General features: G+C 38.0%; 1 protein-coding gene across 5 annotated transcripts in view; it reads left to right on the top strand.

Annotated features, from left to right (window-relative positions):
- The window catches only part of RASA2 (RAS p21 protein activator 2), a 60,837-nt gene that overhangs the window by 8,576 nt on the left and 25,843 nt on the right, over positions 1-26,418 (top strand). For 2 of the 5 annotated variants that reach the window (XM_089509136.1, XM_089509133.1), the window contains exons 2-11: positions 1,770-1,887; positions 3,939-4,042; positions 4,754-4,848; positions 11,291-11,367; positions 16,829-16,912; positions 19,000-19,072; positions 20,363-20,439; positions 22,661-22,759; positions 23,269-23,440; positions 25,903-26,051. In XM_089509136.1, the coding sequence (XP_089365262.1) occupies positions 1,811-1,887; positions 3,939-4,042; positions 4,754-4,848; positions 11,291-11,367; positions 16,829-16,912; positions 19,000-19,072; positions 20,363-20,439; positions 22,661-22,759; positions 23,269-23,440; positions 25,903-26,051 (1,007 nt within the window). In that variant the 5' untranslated portion in view covers positions 1,770-1,810. Of the gene's footprint in view, positions 1-1,003; positions 1,118-1,769; positions 1,888-3,938; positions 4,043-4,753; positions 4,849-11,290; positions 11,368-16,828; positions 16,913-18,999; positions 19,073-20,362; positions 20,440-22,660; positions 22,760-23,268; positions 23,441-25,902; positions 26,052-26,418 lie in introns of those variants that run through there. The other 3 variants (XM_089509135.1, XM_089509134.1, XM_089509137.1) reach the window with 3 other exon arrangements.

Raw genomic sequence — 26,418 nt, 5'->3', positions numbered from 1 at the left:
GGCGGAAGGGGCGGCGCGTCCCATTCAGTTGAATGGGCGCGCACACCTGTTGCGCCGCGCACGCCCGTTGCGCCCTGCGCACCTCCGCGCCACCGTGCACGAGCCCCATTGTTTACAATGGGGCTCGAGCATAGGCGGAAATCGCCATACGCGGCGGGATCCGGAACGGATCCCCCGCGTATGGCGAGGTTCCACTGTATTTTTAGTCAAAAAATTGACCCCAAAAACCTAGGTCGACTTATCCACGGGTCAATGTCAATACTATACTTCAGCTTATTAAAAAGGGAACCATCCCCTGGTGAAAGGCAAGAGTGGAATCTGTCCTGAAAGCACTGACCACCCTCTACTCTCTCTTCCATCCGGCCTTTAGTATGAGCCAAAATAGTTATGCTTGCCATAATTTTGCAGGTTCTTTAGCATCATTTTCCTTAGTTTCATCATTTAGATCCTTTGTTGCATGTCCCCAAGTTTTACCCTCGACTTAGCCAAGGGTCATATCAATATCCATAACTTTGCCCCCCAAAATCTGCCCTTGACTTATACATGAGGTCAACTTATAGTCGAATATATATGGTATATTCTTAGCATGAGATGCTTTTCTCAAGGAGATTGATTGCCATCAGATGGGTGAAGAGATGGTCCTAGCTATGACAAAAAATATAGCTGTTCTTTTTTATATATTCAGTGTCTTTGTTGTTGTTAACTACCTACGTGTAGCTCTCAACCCATGGCAACTCTGTGGATGAGAATCTCCACCCCCCCCCCCTTTCCCTCTACTGCTCTGCCCAGCTCCTGCAAACTCATATTTATGGTCTCTTTAATTAAGTCCATCCATCTATCATGTGCCTTCCTCTCTTTTTACTTCCCTCCACCTTTCCTAACATTGCCTTTTCCAACAATTCATTCCTTCTCATGATGTGTCCAAAGTATGGCGGTATTAAGTCTTGTCATCTTGGCTTCTAGGGATATTTCTGGCTTGATCTGCTCTAGGACCCATTTGTTTGTCCTTTTGGCTGTCCATGGAATCCTCAGCACTCTTCTCCAGCACCACATCTCAAATGAGTTGATTTTGCTCCTATCTTCTTTCTTGACTGTCCAGCTCTCACATCCATACATGGTAATAGGGAATACAATGGCCTGTATGATTCTGACTTTTGTGCTGAGTTGTATGTCTTTGTATTTTAGGATCTTCTCTAGTTCTTTCATAGCCACCCTCCCCATTCTTAACCTTCTTCTGATTTCCTGGCTGCAGTCCCTGTTCTGATCAGTGTTTGATCCCAGATATGAGGACTCTTTTACTATTTCTATTTCCTCATTGTCTGGTTTGATGTGTGTAAATTCTCTGTTGTCATTATTTTTGTTTTCTTTATGTTTAACAGTAAACCTGTCTTTGCACTTTCTTCTTTGATCTTCCTTAGTAGTTGTATACAGTGTGTAGTCAATGTGTACAATGTGATAATTTTTGTGTGCTGTGCTTTTTATTTAAAAAGGCAGACAATCATATTTGGATGTTGTTTTGGGATGGAAAAATCTTAAAATGGTTTTGAAAACTGGAAGCTTCAGATACTGCCAAGGGACCTGCTGGTTTCAGAACACACATGGCCTATAAGGGGCACTTTAGCCACACCTCCATTAGAGTCTTTATTATTTTATAGCTTTTCTTTCCGAATTAAAATGATGTTCTGTGACTGTAGCCAATTTTGCATATTAATATTATTATTAGGGTTTCCCGAATTTGTTTGAAACTATTTATTCCTTTTTGTTACTAGGTCAAGCCAAAAACTTAGTGCCATACTCAGGACCAAACAAAATGAGAGACTGCTTTTGTACAATCAATTTGGATCAAGAAGAGGTTTATCGCACTCAGGTAGTGGAGAAGTCCTTAAGGTGAGCTCTTTACCATGATAGTTGATTATTTAATGTGAGAAAGCAGCCCTTGGATAAATTGGCCACTAAAAATCTCTCAACAACTAAAACATGAGCAGAGATGGAACTGTGATCTAACTTCAGATTTGTTGTTACTTCCTTATCCCGTTTGATTCAGAAAGCTCAAGTGTGAATCTTGAATGGAGCAGTTGCTGATTCAAGTTTAGAATTATGAGAGTAATTTTCAGACTTATCCAAACAGTAAACTCTGGTTAAATGTGGGAGGTTGATAGAAGTCAGCTTTATAAACTATTATAGCTAAGATTAATCATAGTTTATCTGGATTTAAACATTATGGAAAACAGTGATTGACCTAAAATAGAAGTCCTGCACTTTCATGGGACTTGTAATAGTATCACATCCGAAGGACTGAACAGAATCACACCTGCCTAGTTTCGTCTGCCACATCAGTTGCACCTAAAATACTTATTGCAGCCGATGGCACAATTTATAGCTTTTTTCCCCAGTCTCTGCTTAAAGACTTCCAAAGATGTAGAGTCAATCATGCTCTGAGACAGTTTATTCCACTGTTGAACAGCTCTTATAGTAAAGAGGTTCTTCCCAGTGTTTAGGTGGAATCTCTTTTCCACAGAGTTATAGCAATATTGAATGAAAACAATAGGAGGGAAAGCCTTTTGGTGTATTACAGTTAGCTGATCGTATTCATCAAAGGAATAATACATTTCATATTGTGTACCCCATTTTCATAATGTGTACTTTACTTTTGTATTTGCTGCATGTTCCGTTGTGATCTAGACTAGTGAGGCACCATTTAGCTCATACTTTTCTAATCTGTTGCTCTCCATATGTGCAGAACTGTTGTTATTAATTAAAACAAAAACTACTTTTTCCCCAGAACCAGGACTCATAGTGGCTTACAAACTTCAAAACTGATTAAAAGCACATTAGCAAAACCAGGCAAAAAGTTGTTGATAACAAAATAAATAAGATATCTGGAATTAAAACAAAGTGTATCTATTAAAAGGCATATAATGAAAATAGTGCAGTAAAAACAATTAAAACCTCTTTTCCTTTGAAACAGTGATTTCCTCAAACCCTGTTAGAATAAAAAAAAGTCTTCACCTGGTGAAGAAAGGAGCTATAGTGTCTTTCCCTCCCTCCCCCGCCGCCTTCCCTTTGGAAGAGAGGTCTAGAGCATTAGAACAGCCAACAAGAAGATGCCCTCCCACATTCCCATCAGACATGGTCCTTGTGAAAATGACTTGTTTAGGAGAATACAGTGCGCCTTTGCTTTACGCGGGGCCTGTTCTGAACCTTCCCACATAAAGCAAATAGCGCATATGCTCGAGCCCCATTGAAAATAATGGGGCTCGTGCATGTGGTGTGGCGCATGCGCCACGGGCACATGCACCATTCTTCTTCCGTTGCGTGGACACACTGTACAATACTTCAACTAGTCAGGGTCTAGACCATGCTTGCTGGACAGTGATGGTATTTAAGAGAATATTCACTGTGTCACAGTCTAATATATCATTAGATCCTAAATCTACTTGTTAATCACACCTCAAATAGTCTCATTGAATTAGTAGGCTTTATGTAAGTGCTGTCATTCAGCAGTAGCTTCTGTGGGTCTCATCTAGTTGGGAATAATTGGATATATGCCTAGGAGATGTGACCTGCAATGGGCAGAAATAACTACAGTTGTCCCTTCCCTTATGCGGGATCCATTCTGGACCCACCCACCCACTCACCCCCGCATAAGGGGAAAATCATGTATGCTCTCACCCCACTGAAAATAATGGGACGCGGGTGCACATGTAATTCACTAGATTGTCAGTGTATGCTGAAAGCTGTAGAAGTGAAGCCTGCGTATGGCGCAGACTCACTGTAATTCATTATAAGAGACTTGTACGAAAGAGAAAGAATGTTGAGAAGTGTGCTTTTTCATTAAAGTTTTGATTAATCTGTGCTGAGTTGCAGATATGATGATTGATTGCATTATAATGAATTTGTTATTTTGCTGAGATACTCTGGCTTTTTTCTTTCTTCAGCCCGTTCTTTGGGGAAGATTTCTACTTTGAAATACCACGGATATTCCAGTGCTTATCCTTTTATGTTTATGACAAAAACGTTCTCCAGAGAGACCTGCGTATAGGTAAGAAAGAACAGAATTAGCATTTTAATTTAAACAGTAATATTAGGATTTTCATTAATTTTGAAATAATTTGACATCATAGACAGAAAATGTATTCTGCTGTGGTTGTTCTGCTTTCTCTTTTGTGGCCTCTAGTGCAGTGCTTCTCAGGATATCTGATGTGGGGACCAGCAGTTATTTTTCCCCCAATATGCCACAGACTGACACTATATTTGTGACCACTGGATACAAGTGTAATTCCCCCCCATTCCCAAGAAATTTGCCAGGGGCTCGCTGCCAATGGCTATGGGACTGACATTGGTCCAGGGATCACCATTTTGAGTAGCACTGCTACAGTGTTCTTCTGTCCAGATTATTGAGCATCAAACAACTATCACTCTTGCTATATCATATGTTCCCAGATAGCCACTGGTCTGAAAGGTGGACATTTTATTCTGCATTATGTGTCATCCAGTTTCAAACAGTGGTAGTAATACCCCTCCCCAAATACTTGTTGTAACTGCGTTATATTTAAGGAAAATTACTTGAGATAGCAGTAAAATAATTATCTTGCTGTCTTTTGTAGAACTGTGAGATGCAGCTACTTCCTGTTTGAAAAGTTATTTTCTTATTTTAATATGTTCCACATACAAGTAAATCTTGAACCTATTTGACTGGTGCAATCTAATAGATGATTGTGTTTACATTTAATTTGGTTATTTCCCCCATTAGGTAAAGTAGCTATCAAAAAAGAAGACTTGAGCTTATACTCTGGCAAAGAGACCTGGTTTATGCTTCAGCCTGTTGATTCTAATTCAGAAGTTCAGGTAAAAATCGAATAAATACGATTGCTAATGCTGTATTGTGTAAGATGAAAGTTCCTCTCCTTGCATTTCCCATTTGTAATTCTATTTGAAATCGTTATGCTCAGTAAAATGAATGCAGTTGACTTTCCTTTGAATTATAAAATACATTATTTAACTTATTAAGAAATGATACTGTATTGTTTCACTGCTCTATTAGAGAGCTGTACTTTCTACACCCTTGTCCAGTATTTTAAGACAAAAACAAGGACAGCAGCATACTATATGTTACTTTAGCTGTTGGAGCAACTCCCAGAGAACATCCAACATGAAGAAGCTAGACAAATAGGATAGAAGCTAGGAGAAGCATTTCAGGAAGTCTGAGCCTGACTGAAATCTTCAGATCTAAGTAGTTAATGAGTTCTATAGCTAATATTTATTTAACTGTCTTGTTCCAATAGACCAAATGGAGATACTATACTAAGGCCTGGTACAGACAGGCAAAATGTGGCGTGGCGGTGGCAGTACTAGGGTTAGAGAGCGCGTACCATGCAGACGCTCCCTAACCCAAGTACGTATTCCATACATCAAAATGGCAGCACCCTGTACACACAGGTGCCGCCATTTTCATGCGATAGACGCTTAGTGTCTGCACGTCGTGGCACACTTGTGACGTCACGAGTGCGCCAGCAAAAAAAGAACTCACAAAAAGTGGGTTCATTTTCTGGCGCGAAACCGTGCGGTTTATCCGCTGCAGCTTGGTGCCAGTATACTGCCCTTTTGGGGCGGTCTGTATCCCACCTAAGAAAACATTCTGTCAGGGTGGTGGATACTTAGTAATTTATATACTCTGTAGAAAGAAAGCATTATTGAATTATATAATGACTCTTACATGAGGGGAGGAAACCTTATTAAACCTCTTCATATTGACTGATGCTTTGATTTCTCTCATTAGTTCAATTATTTTCTTGCAAGATAAAATTAGGATCTTAATCATAGAATGTGGTCCTCTACATGATGCTGGACAAACTTTCAGCACTCCTCAACAATGTCTATGTTCACTAGGCCTGATGGGGATGGCAGCCTGACCCATCTGCCAGATGTGTCAGGCTGTACTTTGCCTACCTATTGGGGCAATGTCTAGCCCCAACCTACAATAGACCTACTGAATCAAACTATTGAATGACAATTATACATCTTTATATATATAATTTATTCCGTATATATAATTTATTCCATGGGTCTGCTGTAATTGGAACTAACAATTTGATTCAAGCCTACAGGTGGATAGGAAAGTCTGTCCAAACTGCACGGCTTCCCTCCAGCAGAAAAAGAACCCGCGAAAAGTGGTTTCTTTTTACGCCAGAAGGGCAGCATAACAAATGCACCACTGGCACACTCGTTACGTAAGCACCATGTGGCACCCTGCAGACGCTGCACCGTGCTTACGTAAGAATGGCGGCACCCGTGTATACAGGGCGCTGCCATTATTACGCTCTCGTCATGTGCTAGAGTTGCAGGGCATGTGGGTGCTCCGCCCTGAGGCAACCCTAGCACATGATGAGGGCATCACAGAAGGCCCGTATGTACTGGGCCAACGAAAGCTCCTCGCTGGAGCATTTCAGATCCACTGGTCTAGGAGTTTTTACCTTGATATGTACAGGCTTAGGAAGCCTGTATGTTCCTTCCATTTATTATAACTGGTATGATATCTTTGTGAACATAGTAGAGTTCATGCTGGAATATTTGGACTCCTACGTTCAGCAGAAATCTCTACATTATTTCCTCAGTTATGTAGCTAGTTCTTGCTTATCCTGCCCCTTCCAAGAACCATCTCAGAAAGGCTTATGGTACTTTGCAGATGAAGTGGGTGTAAACATTTTCAACCCTTGGTTAAATAAAGAAAAGTCTAATCTTCCAAGACAGATTATAATACTCTCTTGCAAATGTTGTCTGTTTTTCTAAGAACAGTCATAGCTTATTTCCTTTTCTCTTCCACATTTCTGATAGCCAAGGGGTACAACTCCATTTGAGATATGTAGTAAATGCATTAAAGTTCTCATTAAAACAAACACAGCTTCTTAGTTCAGCAGCAGTTTTACTTGATCCTAAAACAATATTTGTAAATCATGCAGTAAGTTATGTAATAACAGTGGCACATGTACTGCTGGTTGTTTCAATCTCCAAGTCAATATTTTGGGCTTGGGTATAGGCAAAGCATAGCATTTTAATATGTGTGACCCTAGAATGATTGTCCCCACCAGACGATATTGCTTGCCCTTCCTCACACACTTTTCTCAGCTTGTCTGGGAATTACACTTTCTAAAGCAACTATAGCTGACCTAAGGCCCATTTTTTCTCCTTTGATATCCACCACAGCCCAAATGCACAAAAAAAATGCTCCCAAAAAGCAGCTCATTGAAAGACAAAACCAGGTGTGTCAGGGCATCTGGTTTCATGGAGGGGAAGGCACTTAGTATTGTGCTCTTCCTTGGTGTTGTGCCTCTCCTTAAGCTTCCTAGACTAAAACCATTGCTCAATGAGTGCAAGTTTCCACTTTTAGCTCATAATAAAAATTCTCTTGTACAGGTGCAAAGCTACAGGCTACAGAAAAGGCCTTGAGGGACTGTGCTTTGACATCCCCTCTAAACTAAGGCATTATTTAAGGAATCATGACCACTTGGCATAATTGGGTAATGATTATATACCTTGTAGATGCTCATCAATTACTGAAATCATATCAAAGCTCTTTAATCTCATTGTTTTCTGGGCCCTCGCTAGACATGTTTCCAAGCTCCATTGCCCCTGTAGTTCTTAAAGTTGAAGATTTCTCTGTAAAAGAACTTAAATTCTTAAAGTGGTAAATTCTGTTGATTATTCAGTGATTCTTAAAGTAATTAGTGCACAGGGAAGTAGCCTGATCTCTTTAAATTCGACTATAGCTCACATAGGAAAAGGCAGGCATGCTTCAATAAAAGTTAGGCCTTCACAAATACCCATTTGCTTGATAACATTAAGCATGAGCCTAACTGACTGGATTGTGTCCTCAGTTGATAGGAGAAAAAATCCCTTATACTGTATACTGATTTCATCCTATCTTGTTACAATCCCAATTTCTGTTTGGGTTGCAATACTTCTTTAGCCCCTGTATGCTCATTTGCTTGTAAACATTTTTCAGAAGTGTGTATGCTTTTGTGTGGATTTTTCTTTACTGATATACATCACAAATCTTGGGAATATATAAATTTCCAAGACAATCTACTTTAGTTATTGCTACGCTGCAGAAGTAAAGCAGTCTGATACCCCTTTAACCCATCATGGCTCCATCCTGTAGAATCCTGGGATTTGTAGTTTGCCTGTTAAGTCACCAAACTATAAATCCCAGGATTCCACAAGTTGGAGCCGTGACAGTTGAAGAGGTGTCAGACTGTTTTATTTTTGCAGTGTGGATGCACCCCTAGTCTCATTTCCAGTCTCAGGAAGTAGAATATTTTTAGAGCCAAATGCGAGGTAGTGAATTTCATTTCAATTTCTATATAATGTTGTGTTCTGTTTTGGTTTCAGATGATTGGAATCATTTCAAACAACTGCCACTTGATACCCTGCTCAGGGTGAATAACTCATGCTTATGAAAGCATCTGTAGTACATTAATAGCAGTGAATTATTGAGATTTTCAGTGTCTGAGTCCGGAAGTGTTCTGGCAGTGACTAATTTATTACTTCCTAAATAACAAGCCTATCTTGCTTGGGGAGTGTACATGCAGACACATAATGCTCCTAGTAATTCAGTATGAAGAAGGATGAAATTATGAAGTTCTTGCATCGTAGGCCAGCCTTACTACCCTGGAGCAATTCTAAGGCATTTAAAGATTCCAATCTTCATAAAATGCTGTGCTGTAAATTATCTGGTCATCCTAGGAGATTTCATATGGGTTCTTGTCTTTAAAATAGTGCATACATAGTCATTTTCTGTTTAAAAAACCTGCTGGAATGTGGAAGTAATTATAATTTTTGAATGCTGTTATTGGGAAAATCCTGTATCCAAGCCATATCAAAACTGGTCTTGTTTAAGTTTAAATTTAAGTAAGAACATTTTTACAATGCTTTTTATATTTGATTGCAAAATAAACAGAATATTTGGCACTTGTCCTGACATCTGTAGAGTTCATGACAGTGATATGGACATCTTTTTAAATAGAACTAATGAGTCAGTCATAGCCTTTATTCTTGTGGATGATCATAATCAGGTTAGCTTCTTTTGACTTACTGTAAAGCAGGTACTAGATCTAGAGTAGTGGTGGTTATTAAAATGATTTGCCTAAATCAAACTTTTTCAGAGGGGGCAAACATGATCAGGCATGACATGATGTCATTATTGTCATTAACTACCATTGAGCATGAGTATTTCTTTAGCAGTCATGGATAACTGTCATTTATGGGCTTGTTTATTAGACTTTTTAATGTTTTACTGTACTTTCAGTTTTGAATATTTGAAGATGATTGAGTGTGTGGGCATGTCTTCCAAGTAATATATGTGCTTTCAACTTAGGTTGAGGCAAATATGTGAATAGTTAGGCCAATTCAGTTATTCTGTTGTTTGTCTCTGACTCTATAATTGGCTGGTGAAACTACACCAGTCTATGTATTTCCCCTTCTCCCGCCATGCTCAAGGTTCCACTATGTTTTCATCCATTTTGAATCAGGGTTAGTTTGATTTAAATAACAATTTAGATTATGATTTAAATCACTTCTCTGAAGGTTTAATTTGGTTTTAATTATGTAAATCAGATTAAATAACTAGTGAAGAATTTCATTTAATTAATGTCTTTAGTAAAATACATTACTGTTTCATGTAACTTTAATACATACCCAAAGATGTAGGTTTCATTAGAGGGTAGCTATGTGCACTAAACAATTAAACAGAGGATGACCCTCTGTCAGGAGTATTTTGATTGTGTCTTCCTGCATGACAGTTTGTTGAACTGGATGGCCCTTGTCTCTTCCAGCTCCATGATTCTATGATAATCACTCTGATTTGTTTAATCCATCAAAAAGGGACCCTTTGAATGTACAGTCGCCTCTCCTAATTTGTGGATCTGAGATCCAGGACCTTGAATATCTGCGGAGGGACAACCTCCGCTATTTTCAATGGTGCGTGGACAGGGGCATGCCCCATTCAAACCTATGGGGCTTGAATATGTGTGAGCCTCCATTTTTGTGAGGGGGTCCGTAATGGATCCCACGCAAAAACGGAGGGCCAACTGTATATTCAGACTGTTCCTGTTTAGATCTACTCCATCAAATTCTCTGTTCACTGTTCCTCTCTGTCTTTGCCTTTACAAAGGGGAAACAGATCAGAGGGAAAGAGCATGTGCTTCATATATATCACCTGTAGAAAAACTGATGAGTTTATCTCCCATTTCCACAAACTGCTGTTAACATATTCATAGACTATAATTAGAAGTTATACTATTACTGTTTGTGGTTCTGTCTTTTTTTTTACTAGTTGTTTTAAGAAAGTTTTGAAAGCTGTTTTAAATACAAAATCCAATTGAAATCAGAAAATCCAATCTAAATGGTAAAAAATATCTATTTTTTAAAGGAAATAATTTATTTCTATCAAGTTTCCTTTGAATATTCTGCTCCTACTTTTCACTTCCTATAATTTATACTGTTGCTAATCGTTAATATGTTCTCTGTCTTTTATCCTCAAGTAGAAAATGGTGGCCCCTAGGTGTTTTGAACTGCAACTCCCACTGTCTCTTACCATTGGATGTGCTGTCTGGGTCAGCTGGGAATTGGAAATCAAAAATAACTGGAGTATCAAAAGTTCTCTAGGCCTGCTTTATCCAAATACTCTTTTTTTAAAAAAAATTGAAGAAAAACACCTCAAACTTCTTGAAAGGTTCTTTACATTTGTAATTTCAACTTATGTGTTCTGCCCTTGACAATGGAAAAGCCTTGTAAGCATCTTATGCTTTTACCAAAGTACCTATATTTCAGAGGAAGGAAATGGCAAAACCACTTTTGAGTATTTGTTGTGAGGAAACCCCTATAAAATTCATGGTGTTGCCAAAAGTAAATAGACAATTTGAAAGCACATACACACACACACATCAGAACAGAATTGGAAGGGGCAAGCCACCAAGGGCAACTGATAAATTATTCTACTTTCAGGGAATAGTTATGTGTAGCTTAGTACATGTGTATGGATTCTACATGTCTTATCCTGTGATATATTTTTTTAAGAAGGCCAAATGGGGGTCAGAATTCATTAGGAATCTACAAAAGCAACTTCAGTCATGTTTTGGTTTTGCCCCTTTAAGGAAGGACTGTCTGTTTTTTGCTAACATTTCTTAAACCTAGGCATAGTAATCAGAAAACATTTTGGAAGAGTATAGAGCTTAATTTTTTGTATGCCAAGATCTTTCACCAAAACCTTTCTTTTCCTTTTTTTTATTGACAGGGGAAAGTTCACCTTGAATTAAAACTGAATGAATTGATTACGGATAATGGATCAGTGTGCCAGCAGCTAGTTGTACAGTAAGATCATACTCATTCTAGTTATGCTTGCTTATAAAATACTTAAAGATGTTAATAAAACTGTTGTGACCATAATTTTGGGAAATTTATGTACAAAGCACTTAACAAAATCATGCAAGAATGCTTTTTAGTTAGTTGGTTATTTATTTCGTGTTGGTGATCTCAATGACTTAAAATGTTTTATTTAGTGATGGATAAATGTCCATCACCCAACAGCCTATCTCATAATTCATAATTCAGAACAGATGGACCAAACGAAGCAGCTTCCAGATGCTTTGGAGATGTGGCATTCACACAATGCACGCCTCCAAAGCAGCCCTAAACCGCACTTTAGTCCTTTAAATCAGAGCAAAAAGGAGCTGGAATAATCTGGTTCCTAGCGGCATGGGTTCTATCCTGAGGCCACAGCCCACTTCAAAAACTGACTGTCTAGTCAGAGCAGTCCTAACCTGTTTCCAGCTAGAGCGGACTTGGGTCACTTCGGCCCTGAATCACTGGAATGGTAAACCAAATTCCCATTAGTTCAAGGGTCCTGTTCTTCTAGGGCAGGGGTAGGCAACCTGCGGCCCGCGGGCCAGATGCGGCCCAGCAAGGCCTTGGGACCGGCCCCAGCTCGGTCCTGCCAGCGATTGCCGCCGGGGCCTTTGGGGGGCAATTGTCTATAGAAGCCTCAGAAACATGCATTTATACTAACATTTTTTTAAAAATCAGCAAATTTTTTTGCGTGTCCTCCATTTTTTTAAAAAAAAGTGTCTTCCATTTGAAAATTTTGTCCTACATTTGTCCTGGTTTATTTATATATTTAATTTTTTAAATAATTATTTAATTATTTATTTTTTGGCTTCAGCCCCCCAGTTGTCTGAGGGACAGCAACCCGGCCCCCAGCTCAAAAAGGTTGCCCACCCCTGTTCTAGGGGGTAACACTTGGATTTAGGCTACTGTTTCCTGCCAAGGTTTGGGTGATTTTGCAGTTTCTTTTGCCTGGGAGACTACTTTAACTGAGAGTTTGGGAGGTATGCAGTTTGGCAAGAATGGTGCTTAAGTATCATAGTTGAAGCCTTTAGCACCTTTTCTATTTGGTGCAGCATTCACCCCATCCCTATTTCTTTGCATGTGCCCCCAATGTGAGCACCTCAGATGTGCCTGGCATACATTAAGTATAGGATTTCTGGATGATGAGAGCTCAGTTTCTAAACTTGCCCATGTTGTCTTTGCCCCATCTCTAATTTTGTGTTAAACCGTAAATCACAACTATGGTATGATACCTCTGAGCTATATTTCAAATAATGATTTTATTTATGTAAGCCTCTGTGTGTAAACAAATCAGTAGAGCTTCATTCAAATAATCAGATGTTGATATATCACCTAGTAGATGGGTGGGAAGGGTGGCTGTATCCCTTCAAATGATATTGGCCAGCAGCTCCCACCGTCTATGACTGTTGGTCATGCTGATTTGGATAGATGGAATTTGGAGTCAAATCAGCATCTTAGAGAGTGCCAAGTTGAATTCTTTGGCCTAAGGGTAATATTTGAATCATAAACAAATACATGTTTCAAAAACCCTAGGCAGGATATTATGCTGTCTTGGCTGAGTGTTTAGGTACATTATTGTGTTATGTTACTTGTCCAGAGATAGCTACACCAATGTTTGAGCCATGAGCAAACACAAAGCCCCTTTCTGCGTTGAGGAAACAGTTGCTTTTCAGCCCATGCCTCTTGATTTCTGGACCCTTTGTGTGCAGTCTGAGCGCTTGTAGTAGCAAACCAGCTTTTTGCACATAACATTTTAGTTAGCATTGTTTGTAATGTTGGCAAAACTCAGGAAGAAGGCAGAAAAGTTGATACTGTGTCATGTAATATTATCAGCAGTTTTCATATATGCATGTATTTTCTGGCTTTGTGAGATTCACAGTTTTGAGAGAGTAGAAACAGGGTTTGCAAAAGGATGAAATCAAGATGAGGTGGTCTCATATTATCTTGCTCGCTTTGGTTTGCACATCAGTTCTTTTGTTATAGTTAAAGGAAATAAATGAGAGAAGTAAAATCAGCACATATGGTGCAGCCATGGGAAACCCAAGTGGTTTTTCCAACAGGGTTCTCAAGTGTAAGCTCAGCCTGGCATCTCCTTTGCTTTCTGGGATAAGTTCTTTGGGACTTATTACTCCAATGCTGTGTCAACTGCACTGGTTACCCGTATGTATCTTAGCTCTTTTTAATATATGTTTATATGTATTATATATATTTTAGGTAATTGAAATTAAATTGTTTGCATTGATTTTAGTCTAAGCACATAGGGATTATAATATACAGATATCAATATTTTAATAAAGCAAATATATTTAGGGACTAAAGCCTTCCTCTTCTGGAAGACTTTTAATCGTTGTTTTCTTGCTTTTGCCATTTAAATTTCATTGTGTCATTCAGCACCCTATTTTTGATGCTTTGGTGCTAAATAGGTTAGATTTAGATTTTATTGAGTTTTGTTTTTTTATGTTTATTAATTGTCCAAAGAAATATGTCAGTTGGGCAGTATAGTCATTTATAAAACAAATAAGTAAAACTGTGCAAGCACACATTTTCATTGAAGAAAATACTGTATATATTCATGTATAAGTCTAGAAATTTTAGTCCAAAAAATGACCACAAAATTTGAATTGACTTAACCACAGGTCAATGTACATACTGTACTTTAACTCTTATTAAAAAAGGAAACATCCCCTGGTGAAAGGCAAGAGCATAATCTGTCCTGGAACCACTGACCTCCCCTCAATTCTCATCTGTCCAGCCTTTAGTATGAGCATAAATAGTTCTGTCTGCTGGAATTTTGTAAGTTCTTTGGCATCATTTTATTTTGTTTCATGCTTTATCCTTTGTTACATGCCCCTAGGTTTTACCCTCGACATCCATGGGTCATATCAAAATCCATCATTTTAATACCAAACCTACCCTCAAATTATGAATGAGGTCCACTTATAGTTAAGTATATATGGTAGTCTTGAGTCCACCCTTCCTAAAAAACAAAAAACAAAACAGTAAGCACAAAATAGAATGCTATCCCATGACTTGCTGCATATTCTATTCAAAAGAAACTACATTGTGGGGGGATCTACATTCATACCATTTGAAATTGCTGCTTCATTTTTTTTTTAAAGCAAAGCCAGTTCAACTGGAAGAAGGCTGTGAGCCAGTCCCCATTGGGTTGCTCACAATAGGAAAGGCTTACAGAAATCAGTCAGAGATAATCATTCAAAGAAAAAATGTAATTAATCTTTGTGAAATCCTGAGCAATTAGACCTGATTCACAGGATGTCAGACATTCTCTGATGCATCCATAGGATGCTTTCAGGAAAGAGACAGTGCCTCTGAGACAAAAATCACTTAAACCACAGGATATGAGGGTGGTCAGCCTCACAGTAACACACTGTTTTTAGGAGACAACGAAAGTCAATAGAAAATTAGTTGACTGCACTTAGAAAATTCAGTTCAGTTCCATCAAATGATCACACATAATATTTTAAATCTTCTAATAATGCACAGGCCTATAGGAATTATTTTGTATAAGTGAAGTGTGGCCACTTGTGACCCTCCAGATGTTTGACTGCAATTCTTTGTACTTCTTACTGTTGGCTGTGCTTGATGAGGATTGCAGTTCAGCAAGTGGGAATGAAGTTTGAAGCTTGTCTGCCATATAGAGAGACTCTAACAGAATGTCCAGTCTGTGAAAGTTTATTGATTGAAGACTGATACATTTTAATTTTAGTAGCATCTAAATCAGTTCTTACTCACCTTTATACTGCTAAAACAGTTCATGTGTAAATCTGCTCTTGTTTTCTTGGTGAATTCTAAGTTGACAGGTCATATTATGATTTAGACTGTAATGCAACTAATAATAAAAGACAAATGATAATACCCAATTGTTAAGTAGTAGTTATTCCATTTTATGTAAATAATGAGATTCTTCCAACTTGACTATCTTAATATCTTGTACAAAGTGATGTTTGGTCGTATTCATAGACCTATCATCTGTATAAATGTTATCTGTTTCCCCAGATGAATAATACCATCACAACCTTTCTAGTTGTGGTATTGGGCCAGTAAGAGGCCCAGTCTTAATCCATTGCTTCTCTGATGTGTTAGCGCAGCATTTCAAGGGATCAGACAACAAGTAATTCCACAGTTTTGTTTCTTTACTAAGCATATTGGGGAATTGCTTTTAGCAGTGGTAAAGTTCATGAAGCTCTTCATTCGGAGGCCCTAGTTTCGTGGTATGCTAGCAGGTCTCAGAATCTCAGTTATATTTTCAGGCTTCTTTATAGTGTAACAGCATGCATCACATAGCATGCATGAATCCACACTGCAAAGATAAGCCAGTTTGACACTGCTTTAACTGCCATGGCTCAGTGCTATGGAATCCTGGCAATGGTAGTTTGCTTTTAGCACTAGAGCCCTCTGACAGAGAAATTAAATGTCCCACCAAATTACAAATCCCAGAATGCCATAGCATTGAACCATGGCAGTTAAAATAGAGTCAAACTGGATTATTTCTGCTGTCCAGATGCATCCATTGTGAATTTCCCTGGTAGTATAACAATACAGGTAGTATATCCCTTATCAAAATGCATGACACCAAAAGTATTTTGGATTTTATTTTTATTTTTTCGCATCTTGAAGGTTGTGTATTTGCATATTCGTCATAAAGAGATATCTTGGCGATGAGACCCAAGTCAAAACACAAAATAAATTGATTCATATACACTTTATACCCACAGTCTAAAGTGGTAGAATTCAAGGATACAGCCATGTTAGTTTGTAGAATCAGCATGTAAGGAGATCTTGTAGCACCTTTGAGATTAACTGAAAGCCAGAAATTGACAGGGAGAGCTTTCATAGACTAAAATCTGCTTATGCATCTGAGGAAGTAGACTTTAACCTATGGAAGCTCATGCTGCCGTAGCCTAAAGGTAATTTATACAATATTTTTAATAATTTTGTGCATGACACAAAGTTTGTTTACACTGAATCATCAGGAAGAAAAGGTGTCACTATCTCAGCCACCCTTGAAAAAAAGTTTAGGTTTTTGGAGTAGTTCAGAATTCCAGATAAGGGAAACTCAACCTGTAAAGCAGAACATGCAGGAAGATTTGTGACTTTACAATGTGCAGTCTCACTGCATGCTGCTATATTTTATTTATGTACAGTGGAAAATTGACACTTGGGTTGCTGATCTCTGTGAAGAAAGTCACATATAATTTGTCCTATTTTTTCAACAATTGCAATGAAAACTACAAATGAAAGATGACTGTTTCTGTCTACTTGATTTGTTTGATGGGGAGTTCATTTGTAGCAGATGTAAGAAAATTAAAATGTAGAATCTCCACCAATATAATGTGTCTCTGCCTATCAGAATGTTTTAAAAACCTGGATTATTTTACATTTCTCTTTTTCTTGCTTTTCATTCTAGTTTGAAGGAATGTCATGGTCTACCTCTTATCAATGGACAAAATTGTGACCCTTATGCTACAGTATCTGTTGTGGGTCCTTCAAGGTAATAATTTAAGATGTATTGAAACTGCCTAAGTATAATTCAGCAAAAAACAACTGAAAGACAAATTTAGTGTTATTTGTAATAGTGCTAATTTGAGAATCAATCTAATTGTTAATCCCAATTAGAACTGACTCATTGAATATATTGCTGAATGGTAAATTATTAGTTTAAATTGTTTTGGTAATTCATGGAAAATAAATTGATTTGCCATTAAATCATTGATGGTATCAGATTTTGAGAGCCAGCATAGTGCAGTCGTTTTGAGTGCTGGACTTGGATTTAGGGAGATCAAGGTTCAAATCTCTCTGGATATGGAAACTGACTGGGTGGCCTTGGGCAAGTCACACTCCCTCTGAATAAATCTTGAAAAGAAAAACCCATGACAAATTTGCTTTAAGGTTGTCATAAATTAAACATGGTAGCAGCAATGACAATAAGAAATCATTAGTAGTTACAAAACACCAACTGATTCAGTGAGTCTACTGTAGTTGGGAAACTGCTTTGCTAAAATAAGGGAATATGATGCTAACACAGCTTGGGAGAATGTGATAGGTCTTCCTGACACAGTGTCTTCTTTGTGGCTCAGTATATTGTGTACATTAATGTAAGAATAAATACATGTGGGGTTTTATATTAAGAATAACTAGTTACTACTGCCTTTAAAATACATTTCTACTTCAGTCTTAAGTGCTATGCTAACCAATTGTTGCTTGAAGGAGCCTGATGTACAATAATATGCCCCCTCCATTATCTTAAAAACAAGCAAGTGAAGTAGTTCGAGCTGAAAGAGAATGGTCAGCTGAAGGTCATCCAAGAGTCATGAATGAGCAAGGATTTGAATCTAGTGTTTCCTAGTATGACTCTTTAATTGCTACACAATACTTCCTTCAGAATTTTGGTCCAACAAACGAAAGAGGAGCAGGACTGCATCAGTTGAGTTCTTTTGGGTAGTCCTTTTCTTGAGATCTGCATATACAGTGCAGATGTTCACAGGGAAGCACCCTTTTGGTCTGCAATTGTACCTGTGAGTGTTTCTGCACAGCCTGGATTGTGCAAGATTCCCAGTTGTTTGAAAACCTTTGCACATACAGGTTGAATCTCCTTTATTCAAAATGCTTGGGACCAGAAATATTTTGGATTTTGCATATACAGTACATATTTGCATATGTGTACATAATAAGGTATCTTGGAGATGGGACCAAAGTTTAAACACAAAATCATTTATGTTTCATATACACCTATACACATGGTATAGGTGTATATGAAACACCTATAATTTTATACATTTTTAAAAAAATAATAATGTACCTGAAACAAAGTTTCTGAACACTGAACCATCAGGAAGCAAAGGTATCACTATCTGAGCCACCCATGAAAAAAGTTTTGTTTTTTTGTAACATTTTGGATTTTAGAATTCCAGACAAGGGAGACTCCACCTGTATAAATGTGCACATGACAAAAACATATAGTCATTCAGAGTACACATGCAGATTTTGGGGAAGGGACTTCTCAGCATGGCTCAATGTTACCCTCACATTTTGGTCCAGTGCATCTCAGTGTGCATCAGAGGAGAGTTCGGAGAGGAATGGTGTGTCAGTGTGTATGAAATTGGAAGTAGATAAGAACCATGAGCAAATGCTGGCTATTGTATTTCATGCTAATCATTTCAATGTATTTCAGACTATAATGCATGTCACTACTTTTCTGGGTTGTTGAAAAGAGCATGATCTGTATGCATCTTTTTCCTGGTCACTATCCTACCCAAACACATTGCAAGCAGATTTTTAAATCCCCATTACAAATAGTTGTTAGTAGCCAAAATTAGGGGGATAAATGAAAGTGATGTATGAATTTATCTAAAAACCATTTTTGTATTCAAACGCCCAGCTGTTCTAAATACCAGTGCTCATATGAAGTTCATTTGGGTAATATAAGTTCAAGTGATTGATAATACCAAAACTTCCTTTCTATTTGAAGTAGGATTTTTCATAAATGATTTAACTGCATGTTTTGTTCAAATCAGTATAATATTTTTACAGTTATACGCTTGAAGTTTTATATAGTAAAACCATACTGTGTTGGAACAGGAATGACCAAAAGAAGACAAAAGTAAAGAAGAAAACAAGCAATCCACAATTTAATGAAACATTTTATTTTGAGGTAACAAATTTTCTATCAAAATAATTCGTTGGTGTGTTGCTTTGTCAGTTGATGCTGTTAAAGTTTCTGATTTGTTAAGTCACTGAGAAACAATTTTTAAAAACACATATATCAACAGAAATGTAGTGTCTTACAGTATTACATAGATAAAGTCAGATTCCTTATGATCCAGGATAGATAATAGAAGAAAACAGGAGAGAGAAGGATGGCAAATGATACTTTGTGGGCAAAGAGATGGAAATGAAAATGGATTAAACACAAGGCCTCGTTAAAAAAAGGGTGGGAGCTTTCATTAGGTATTATTCAAGAGAGAAGAAAAGAGAAATATATTCTCTCTAAACATTTATAGGTCCTCCAGTGCAATTCTATGGTAAACACCCAGTGGAAGTTGACCTCCACAGTGGAGGACCTAGAAATGCCTAGACAATTGTTCTGTCGGGTAATGAAAAATAGCAGGCCTGTATTATAGTGGTTTTTCCAGTTGTGCAGGGATCCTACACCCTTAACCCCTGCAAAAGTTGAGGGCCAACTATACAGGCAGGATTATGACACACTTTAGAAAGCTATACAGAGGGAAAAGAAACGATTGTGTCCTCTGAAGAGCAAGGAAGAATCTTTTATCATCAACATAGCAATGCAGCATCATGAGAGCATCATTGTTAATGCTGTGGAAGCCTATCTTTGCCATGATGGAACAGTACTAGCCTAGATTCTAAACTTTAATCCAGGGTCCAAGGAAGCCTAATAAGACATTAAAAATGGGGGCTTCTTTTATATTTTAGTATATAAAATATACTAAATACTGACACGGTGGCTCAGTGATTAAAACGCTGGCTGACGACTGCAAGATTGGCAGGTCAGCAGTTCGATGCCCAAGTGCTGCATGACAGAGTGAGCTCCCATCACTAGTCCCAGCTTCTGCCAACCTAGCAGTTTGAAAGCTGTAAAAGTGCAAGTAGATAAATAGGTATCACTTTAATGAGAAGGTAACAGTGTTCTGTGCAGTCATGCGGCCACATGATCACAGAGTCATGTTTGATGACTCTGGCTCTTCAGCTTAGTAATGGAGATGAGCACTGCCCCCTACAGTAGGATATAACTTGACAACCTTGTCAAAGGAGAAATCTTTACCTTTATACCTTATATATTGGGAAATGTTTTTAAATGAAATTTTGATTTTTTTTTTCTCCATAGTAGATGAATAGTATGGGGAAGGCATGGACTTCAAACTGTGGACTTAATGAGTCGTATGAAAGAAGAAACAAATTACTTTGCAAATTTTATTTACAGGTAACCAGGTCCAGTAGTTACACCAAAAAGTCACAGTTTCAGGTGGAAGAAGAAGATATTGAAAAGCTGGAAGTCAGGTATATTCTTTAGCATATTAATATTAATTTTGCTGTTTCCATTCAAGCAAATAAAGTTATAATAAAATGAAGAAATGACTTAGTGATTTCTAAAAATTGCCAAGATACAAAACCTCCAACTTGGTAGTGTAAAATTACATGCATTCAAAACGACTTCAAACCTGAAATGAATCTGTTAGTAGAACACTTGCTCCACTGCTTAATTTGTGTAACAATTCTAGTACAGTATATTAAAAAAATGACTTTTAAAAGTATATTACTTTTTATACACATTTGGGAGTAATACACTCTTGTTCCTGACTAATTTTATTAAGTTCAGTGGCACCATGCCTGTAGGATTTCAACTTAAATGTTACAACTAGTTTAGGGCTTACACTCTTTTTTTCCAGTTGCCTTTGATGTAGGGCAGAGATGGGAATCATGCAATACTCCAAATTTTGACTATAACTTCCTGCAGCCACAGCCATCAAAGCTAATGCTGAAGAATGCTGGAAGCTGCAATCTATCTTCATCTGGTCAATTGCATAGTTCCTATCTCTGTTCTAGAGGAAAACATACTGGAAGCTGTAAGAGGAGCTGTAAGGAATAGACAAACCTATATCTTATTTTTGCTCTTGGACTGTATGCTGTAGGCAGGCTTTTATTTGAATTTTGATTGCTCATTATGTAAAGCGCCATGTGAACTTAAGGCGCAATAATAATAATATCCCACTCCAAATCCTGCTTCAGTGGAGTCATGAGAGTCATTCACAATGGCGGGTTACAAACCGCCACTTGGGACGTCCTCAGGACGTCCCAGTTTAAAAAAGGGGCGTCTCTTCCAGACGCCCCTACTCCTGTTACGGACTCTGTCCTTAACAAATGGCAGCGGCCGTTCCACACGGCCGCCGCCATCTTGACGTAACGGACGCTGTGCGTCCGCACGTCGCACAGCGCTAATGACGTTGCGAGTGTGCCATTGGCGCCTTGCAGCTTCATTAGCACAGCACCAGAAGAAGCTCCATTTTGGAGCTTCTTTTTTGCTCCATAAGGGAGCTGCGTGGTTTGGCTGCGGCGGCTCCCTCGCGGAGCAAACAGCAGCGCCTGGAGACTGCCGCAAAGTGGCGGTTTGTAACGCCTCCCCATGATTTGATTAGCTACTTGTAAGGAATAGCTTACTTCTTAACATGCTGATAGAGAGTCTGGAACATAAGAGTGACTCTATATAATCATGTATAAGTCTAGAAATTTTAGACAAAAATTGACCCAAAACCCTGAGTCGATTTATCCACGGGTCAATGTATCTACTGTACTTTGACTCCTATTTAAAAAAAGGAACTATCTCCTGGTGAAAGGAAAGAGTCTAATCTTTCCTGGAAGCACTGAACTCAACCCCACCCCCACTCTCTTGTCTGTCCATCCTTCAGCTTGAGGACAAATAGTTATGCCTTCTGGAATTTTGTTCTTTGGCATTATCTTCCTTTACTTCATCCTTTAGTTACTTCGTTACATCCCCCTGAGTTTTACCTAGATCTATCCATGAGTCTTAGCAAAATCCATATTTTTGGTCCTAAAATCTGCCCTCAACATATACATGAGGTTGACTTATGATCAAGTATATATGATAATGTCAGAGTAGATATATTTTGTAGGGAGGCAAAAGGGGACATCAATTACACCACAACACAATGGATTTTATTTTTCTTCTTCTTAATATATGTGCTGTCTTAACAGAAATAACTGTGAGGTAAGACTCAGCAACCCAGAGTGCATGCCTTTGGGACTTTTATAGCTTTTAAGGTTGTGAGAACTTGAAATGTTTTTGCGAAAAATAAAAATCAATGCATGTGTCACTGAAGTGTCAGGGTTGAGTCAGATAAGCAATAAAATGGGAATACAATGAAAGTAAAAATGAATTTAAAATGCCTGAGTAGAAAATGGTAATGTCACTTGCTCTTTTCTTTGACTGCCACAGTACCATCCAGTATTGCTTTTATCTTATTGATATAGTTTCATTTTGAATCACTATGCTGACATTTCCGTGGTTGCCTACTATAGAAATAAGACATTTCCCCTTAACGTAAAGAAACTCTTGAGAGTGAGATTATAACCTTGTGTGTTTGCATGCAGAGTTGGTGTGATGCTCTATGTGACATTAAATCAGATAACGTCTCTTAAAAATTATATTAATGTGGAATATAATAATTATAGTGGCATATTATTATTATTATTTAACTTTCAGAATTGATTTATGGAACAATGGTAATTTGGTGCAAGACCTCTTCCTAGGAGAAATTAGGATTCCTGTTAAGGTGTTAGGAAGTGATTCCTTCCAAGCATGGTAAGAAATTGAACAAAAGGTATCTTGTCACATTGTTAAAACAAATTACAGTGCTCCTGCCCCATACACAGGCTTGCCATTCGTTGACTCAAGCTCACATGGATGGCAAGCCCCGAGCATTAAAGTGCTGTGCGCCAAGTTGTCTTCTGCAGCTGTCCTCTAGTTTATAGCAGGAATGTGTGCCAGTTGTGCATGTCCGTCAATTTCTCCTTGTATAAGTTAAAATTCTTCTTTATGGTCTCTGTGACTCACACATATGTGTTATCTGTGTGTACATAGTATGTGATCTGGAAGCTTCCAGAGCAGTTACATAAGCTTTTTTGGCAGTAGCCCTGCCTATCCTCTACCTGATTATGCAGCATGCTTCCTGTCTAAACCTTCAGTTGCAACTCATACTCAGCCTCTAAACATGATAATGTAGTAATGTACTTTTCTTGGTAGTTTGTAAATGAAATACCACTTGAAACATGCAGTAAGCCTTCCATTTACCCTCTCTCTCTTTTTTAAAGGTACCTTCTTCAACCAAGAGAGAATGGGAATAAGTCTACTAAAATTGATGATCATGGATCCCTCAGACTGAATATATGTTATGCTGAAGACTATGTACTTCCATCAGAGTACTATGTTTCTCTTAGAAACTTGCTGCTAAAGTCATCAGAAGTGGAGGTAGTCCTGTTGTGGGTTTGTGTTTGGATTTAGACTCTTTTACATTTATAGGGAATGGATATGGGAGGCCTGGCTTTCATGCCTCATTTACATGTTGAGCCGTTTCATAAGTCTGCCTTGCATTTTAAGGGCTTAAAAAGGATTTCCAGAATAGCAATGGTAGTTACAATCCAAAACAGCAGTACAAGTGATACTGACCAATTGTGAGAGCCTTTAACTTTTTTAAAGAACAATCTCATATGCTTCATTGAAAAATAGCATTTCTGAAGCTGTTTACTATATCTGGCATTGGATTTGCAGTTCAAAGAAATTTTTCTAAGCATGCATAGGTCCTTTAGTACACCTAAAGAATTCTTTGGATATTAAGAATAACAGAGCTGCTTGTTTTGACCTCCTTAGTGAGAAGTATATAGTACATTGGTGGGAAACATTTTACCCAGTAGACTTTGGGCATGCAACTTCCATCTGTCCAACCCGCCATTCCCAGTGATAAGAAACTGTAACAGTAGGTTGTTGTGGGTTTTTCAGGCTATGTGGCCATGTTCTAGAAGAGTTTCTTCCTGATGTTTCACCAGCATCTGATGCCAGCCACAGATGCTGGCGAAACGTCAGGAAGAAATTCTTCTAGAACATGACCACATAGCCCGAAAAACCCACAAAAAAATGGATGCCGGCCATGAAAGCCTTCGAACTGTAACAGTCATAGTATGAAACATCTGGAAGCCTGAACGGTTTCTATCCCAACATAGTATCTTCTTACTGAGTTCTGAAGAGTTGCCCCTTACTCTTTGTACAGGCAGTAACCATTCTTATTAGTCAAAAAGCAAATATTAGGTCCTTCAGCCATCAGGAAGGCAAGATTAGTTTTGAAGCAACAGAAAGTAGATCCGCCAGCGTGATGTTCCATCTCTGTAGGGGAAACACCCTGATGTTTGTTTCCGACTTTATGTGCTTTTGCAATACAAAGTGCCCTTTGAGTTTGGGCTAAGGAATGTATCTACTCCTTGCAAAATTGTCATTTTTTCTGTCAGTTTCCTCTAGCTTCTCTATCTCATGTTTAGATTAATTAAGAGAGAATGCTAAAGCTAATATAAACAGAGTTCAGTACAATGTTTCTCCCCATTTGAATATTTCTTACCATACTTTCCTGTTCTTCACAATATGCTTTGGGATGGAGATGGAACATACTCCGCAGGAATATAGTCTCCAGCGGTCATGGGCCTATCTTGATTTCCCATACCTACCTATTTAGCTCTAGGCTTGAAAAGAGAATAACAGGTGACCACTGTTTGCCATTAGGATCTCTTAAGTGAAGAGAATATTATATGCAAAGGCATTTTTTTGCCAAGACTGCTTTACAACAGTGGCAGTTTGAGATACATTCCTGTCTGACTACAAGCTTTGCCAAGTTTGGTGCGTAAACAAGGAATCCTTTCTACCTTAGTTAGGATTTTGGATGTTCATTCAGGCATAGATCAAACACTAAATATAAGCCATAGCCTTTACCATTATACTTTAAGGACTAGGAAATGTTTGTTGTATCATTCAAATATTTAGAGGTTTTTGAAAGAATCTTCCATGTATTGTCCAAATTGGGATGTAATTTTTGGTGATTAAAAAAGGATTGTGAAAATTTAGACCAGTGATTCTCAGCCTTCCTAATCCTGCAACCCAGTTCCTCATGTTGTGGTGACCCCCAACCATAAAATTATTTTCGTTGCTACTTCATAACTGTAATTTTGCTTACTGTTATGAATGGTCTTAGGTGACCCCTGTAAAAAGGATTGTTCAACCCCCAAAGGGGTTGCAACCCACAGGTTGAGAACCACTAATTTATTTAGGAAAGAATTGGATGATGTTCATGAGAACATCGCCCAATTGATGCAGAATGTAATCTTCATTTTACACTAAAGTTGAGAATGTTCCTTCTCTTTTGCTCCAATCCTTTTCACCCTCAAAGTATAGTGGAGGCTTCATATATGTCCACATCATTTGCACCAAGGTGAGACACATGACAACATGTTTCTTCTCTATGAGACATCTGAAGTCATCTCTTATAACTGGGAGAATACAGTACTTTTTTGTGGGTGGGATGTGAAATTTGTTGAGCGTAACTTTTATTCAAGATGGGTCCTCCATTTCTTTCCTGCTTTTGTAATAAACAGGGCATGTTGTAGTTATCCTTTCCTATTATCACATCTGAAAACTAATCCAGAATATTAACATTTTCAGTAAATTTGGATGAAATTCTTGCAGGTGAAGATTGGAGATGAACAGCTAATAGATGTCCCACATTCCACTTGAAATCTTTTGTTGAAAAAATGATTTGTAATCCATTCATCATAACTTAACTTAGAAACAATTCAGAATATTATTTTTTTTACATTTTAGAATTTCTTTAAAGCTTAGTCTTCATATTATTTATCCCGTTTGGTATAACTGGCACTTAATTTGGTCATATCTTCCCCTTTTTGTAGCCAATTTCTGCTTCTACTGCTTACATTTTGGCTGAAGTGTGTCGTGATAAATATGATGCCATTTTGCCTCTTGTGAGATTGTTACTACATCATAATACACTAGTACAATTTGTCACTGCAGTGGCAGAATTAGAATTGAAGGATACTCAGTAAGTGCTTGGTTTTTTTCCCTCTTTTCTCATTGTCCCCCTACCATATGTGTCCATCTATTGCCAAATATATCTGTATAATTTTTTTCTCACATGTTTATTTGAAATTATTTTTGGTAGTAGGTATTAAAAATATTTCACCTCTTCAATTTACATGCCTTAGCCAAAGATACATAACAAGTAATTTAAGATTCTTAAGATTCTGCTAGCATTTCCAACATGCGTCTTCAAACTGACATGTTACTGCTGAGCACATTTTTAAAGGTTTGACAAGATCCCTTGATTTCCAGAATCTAGTAAAGTGCAAGGAACATGGTCAATCCATCTTCTGTTACCCTGCCCTGTAATTCAGGTGCCTGTCAGTTGC

The sequence above is a fragment of the Sceloporus occidentalis genome, unplaced genomic scaffold (assembly GCF_023333645.1).
Source record: "Sceloporus occidentalis isolate IW3139 unplaced genomic scaffold, rSceOcc1.0.p SCAF_2, whole genome shotgun sequence".
Classification (NCBI taxonomy): Eukaryota; Metazoa; Chordata; class Lepidosauria; order Squamata; family Phrynosomatidae; genus Sceloporus; species Sceloporus occidentalis.
The sequence above is the reverse complement of the archived record's forward strand: the minus strand, read 5'-3'. Positions and strand labels throughout refer to the sequence as shown.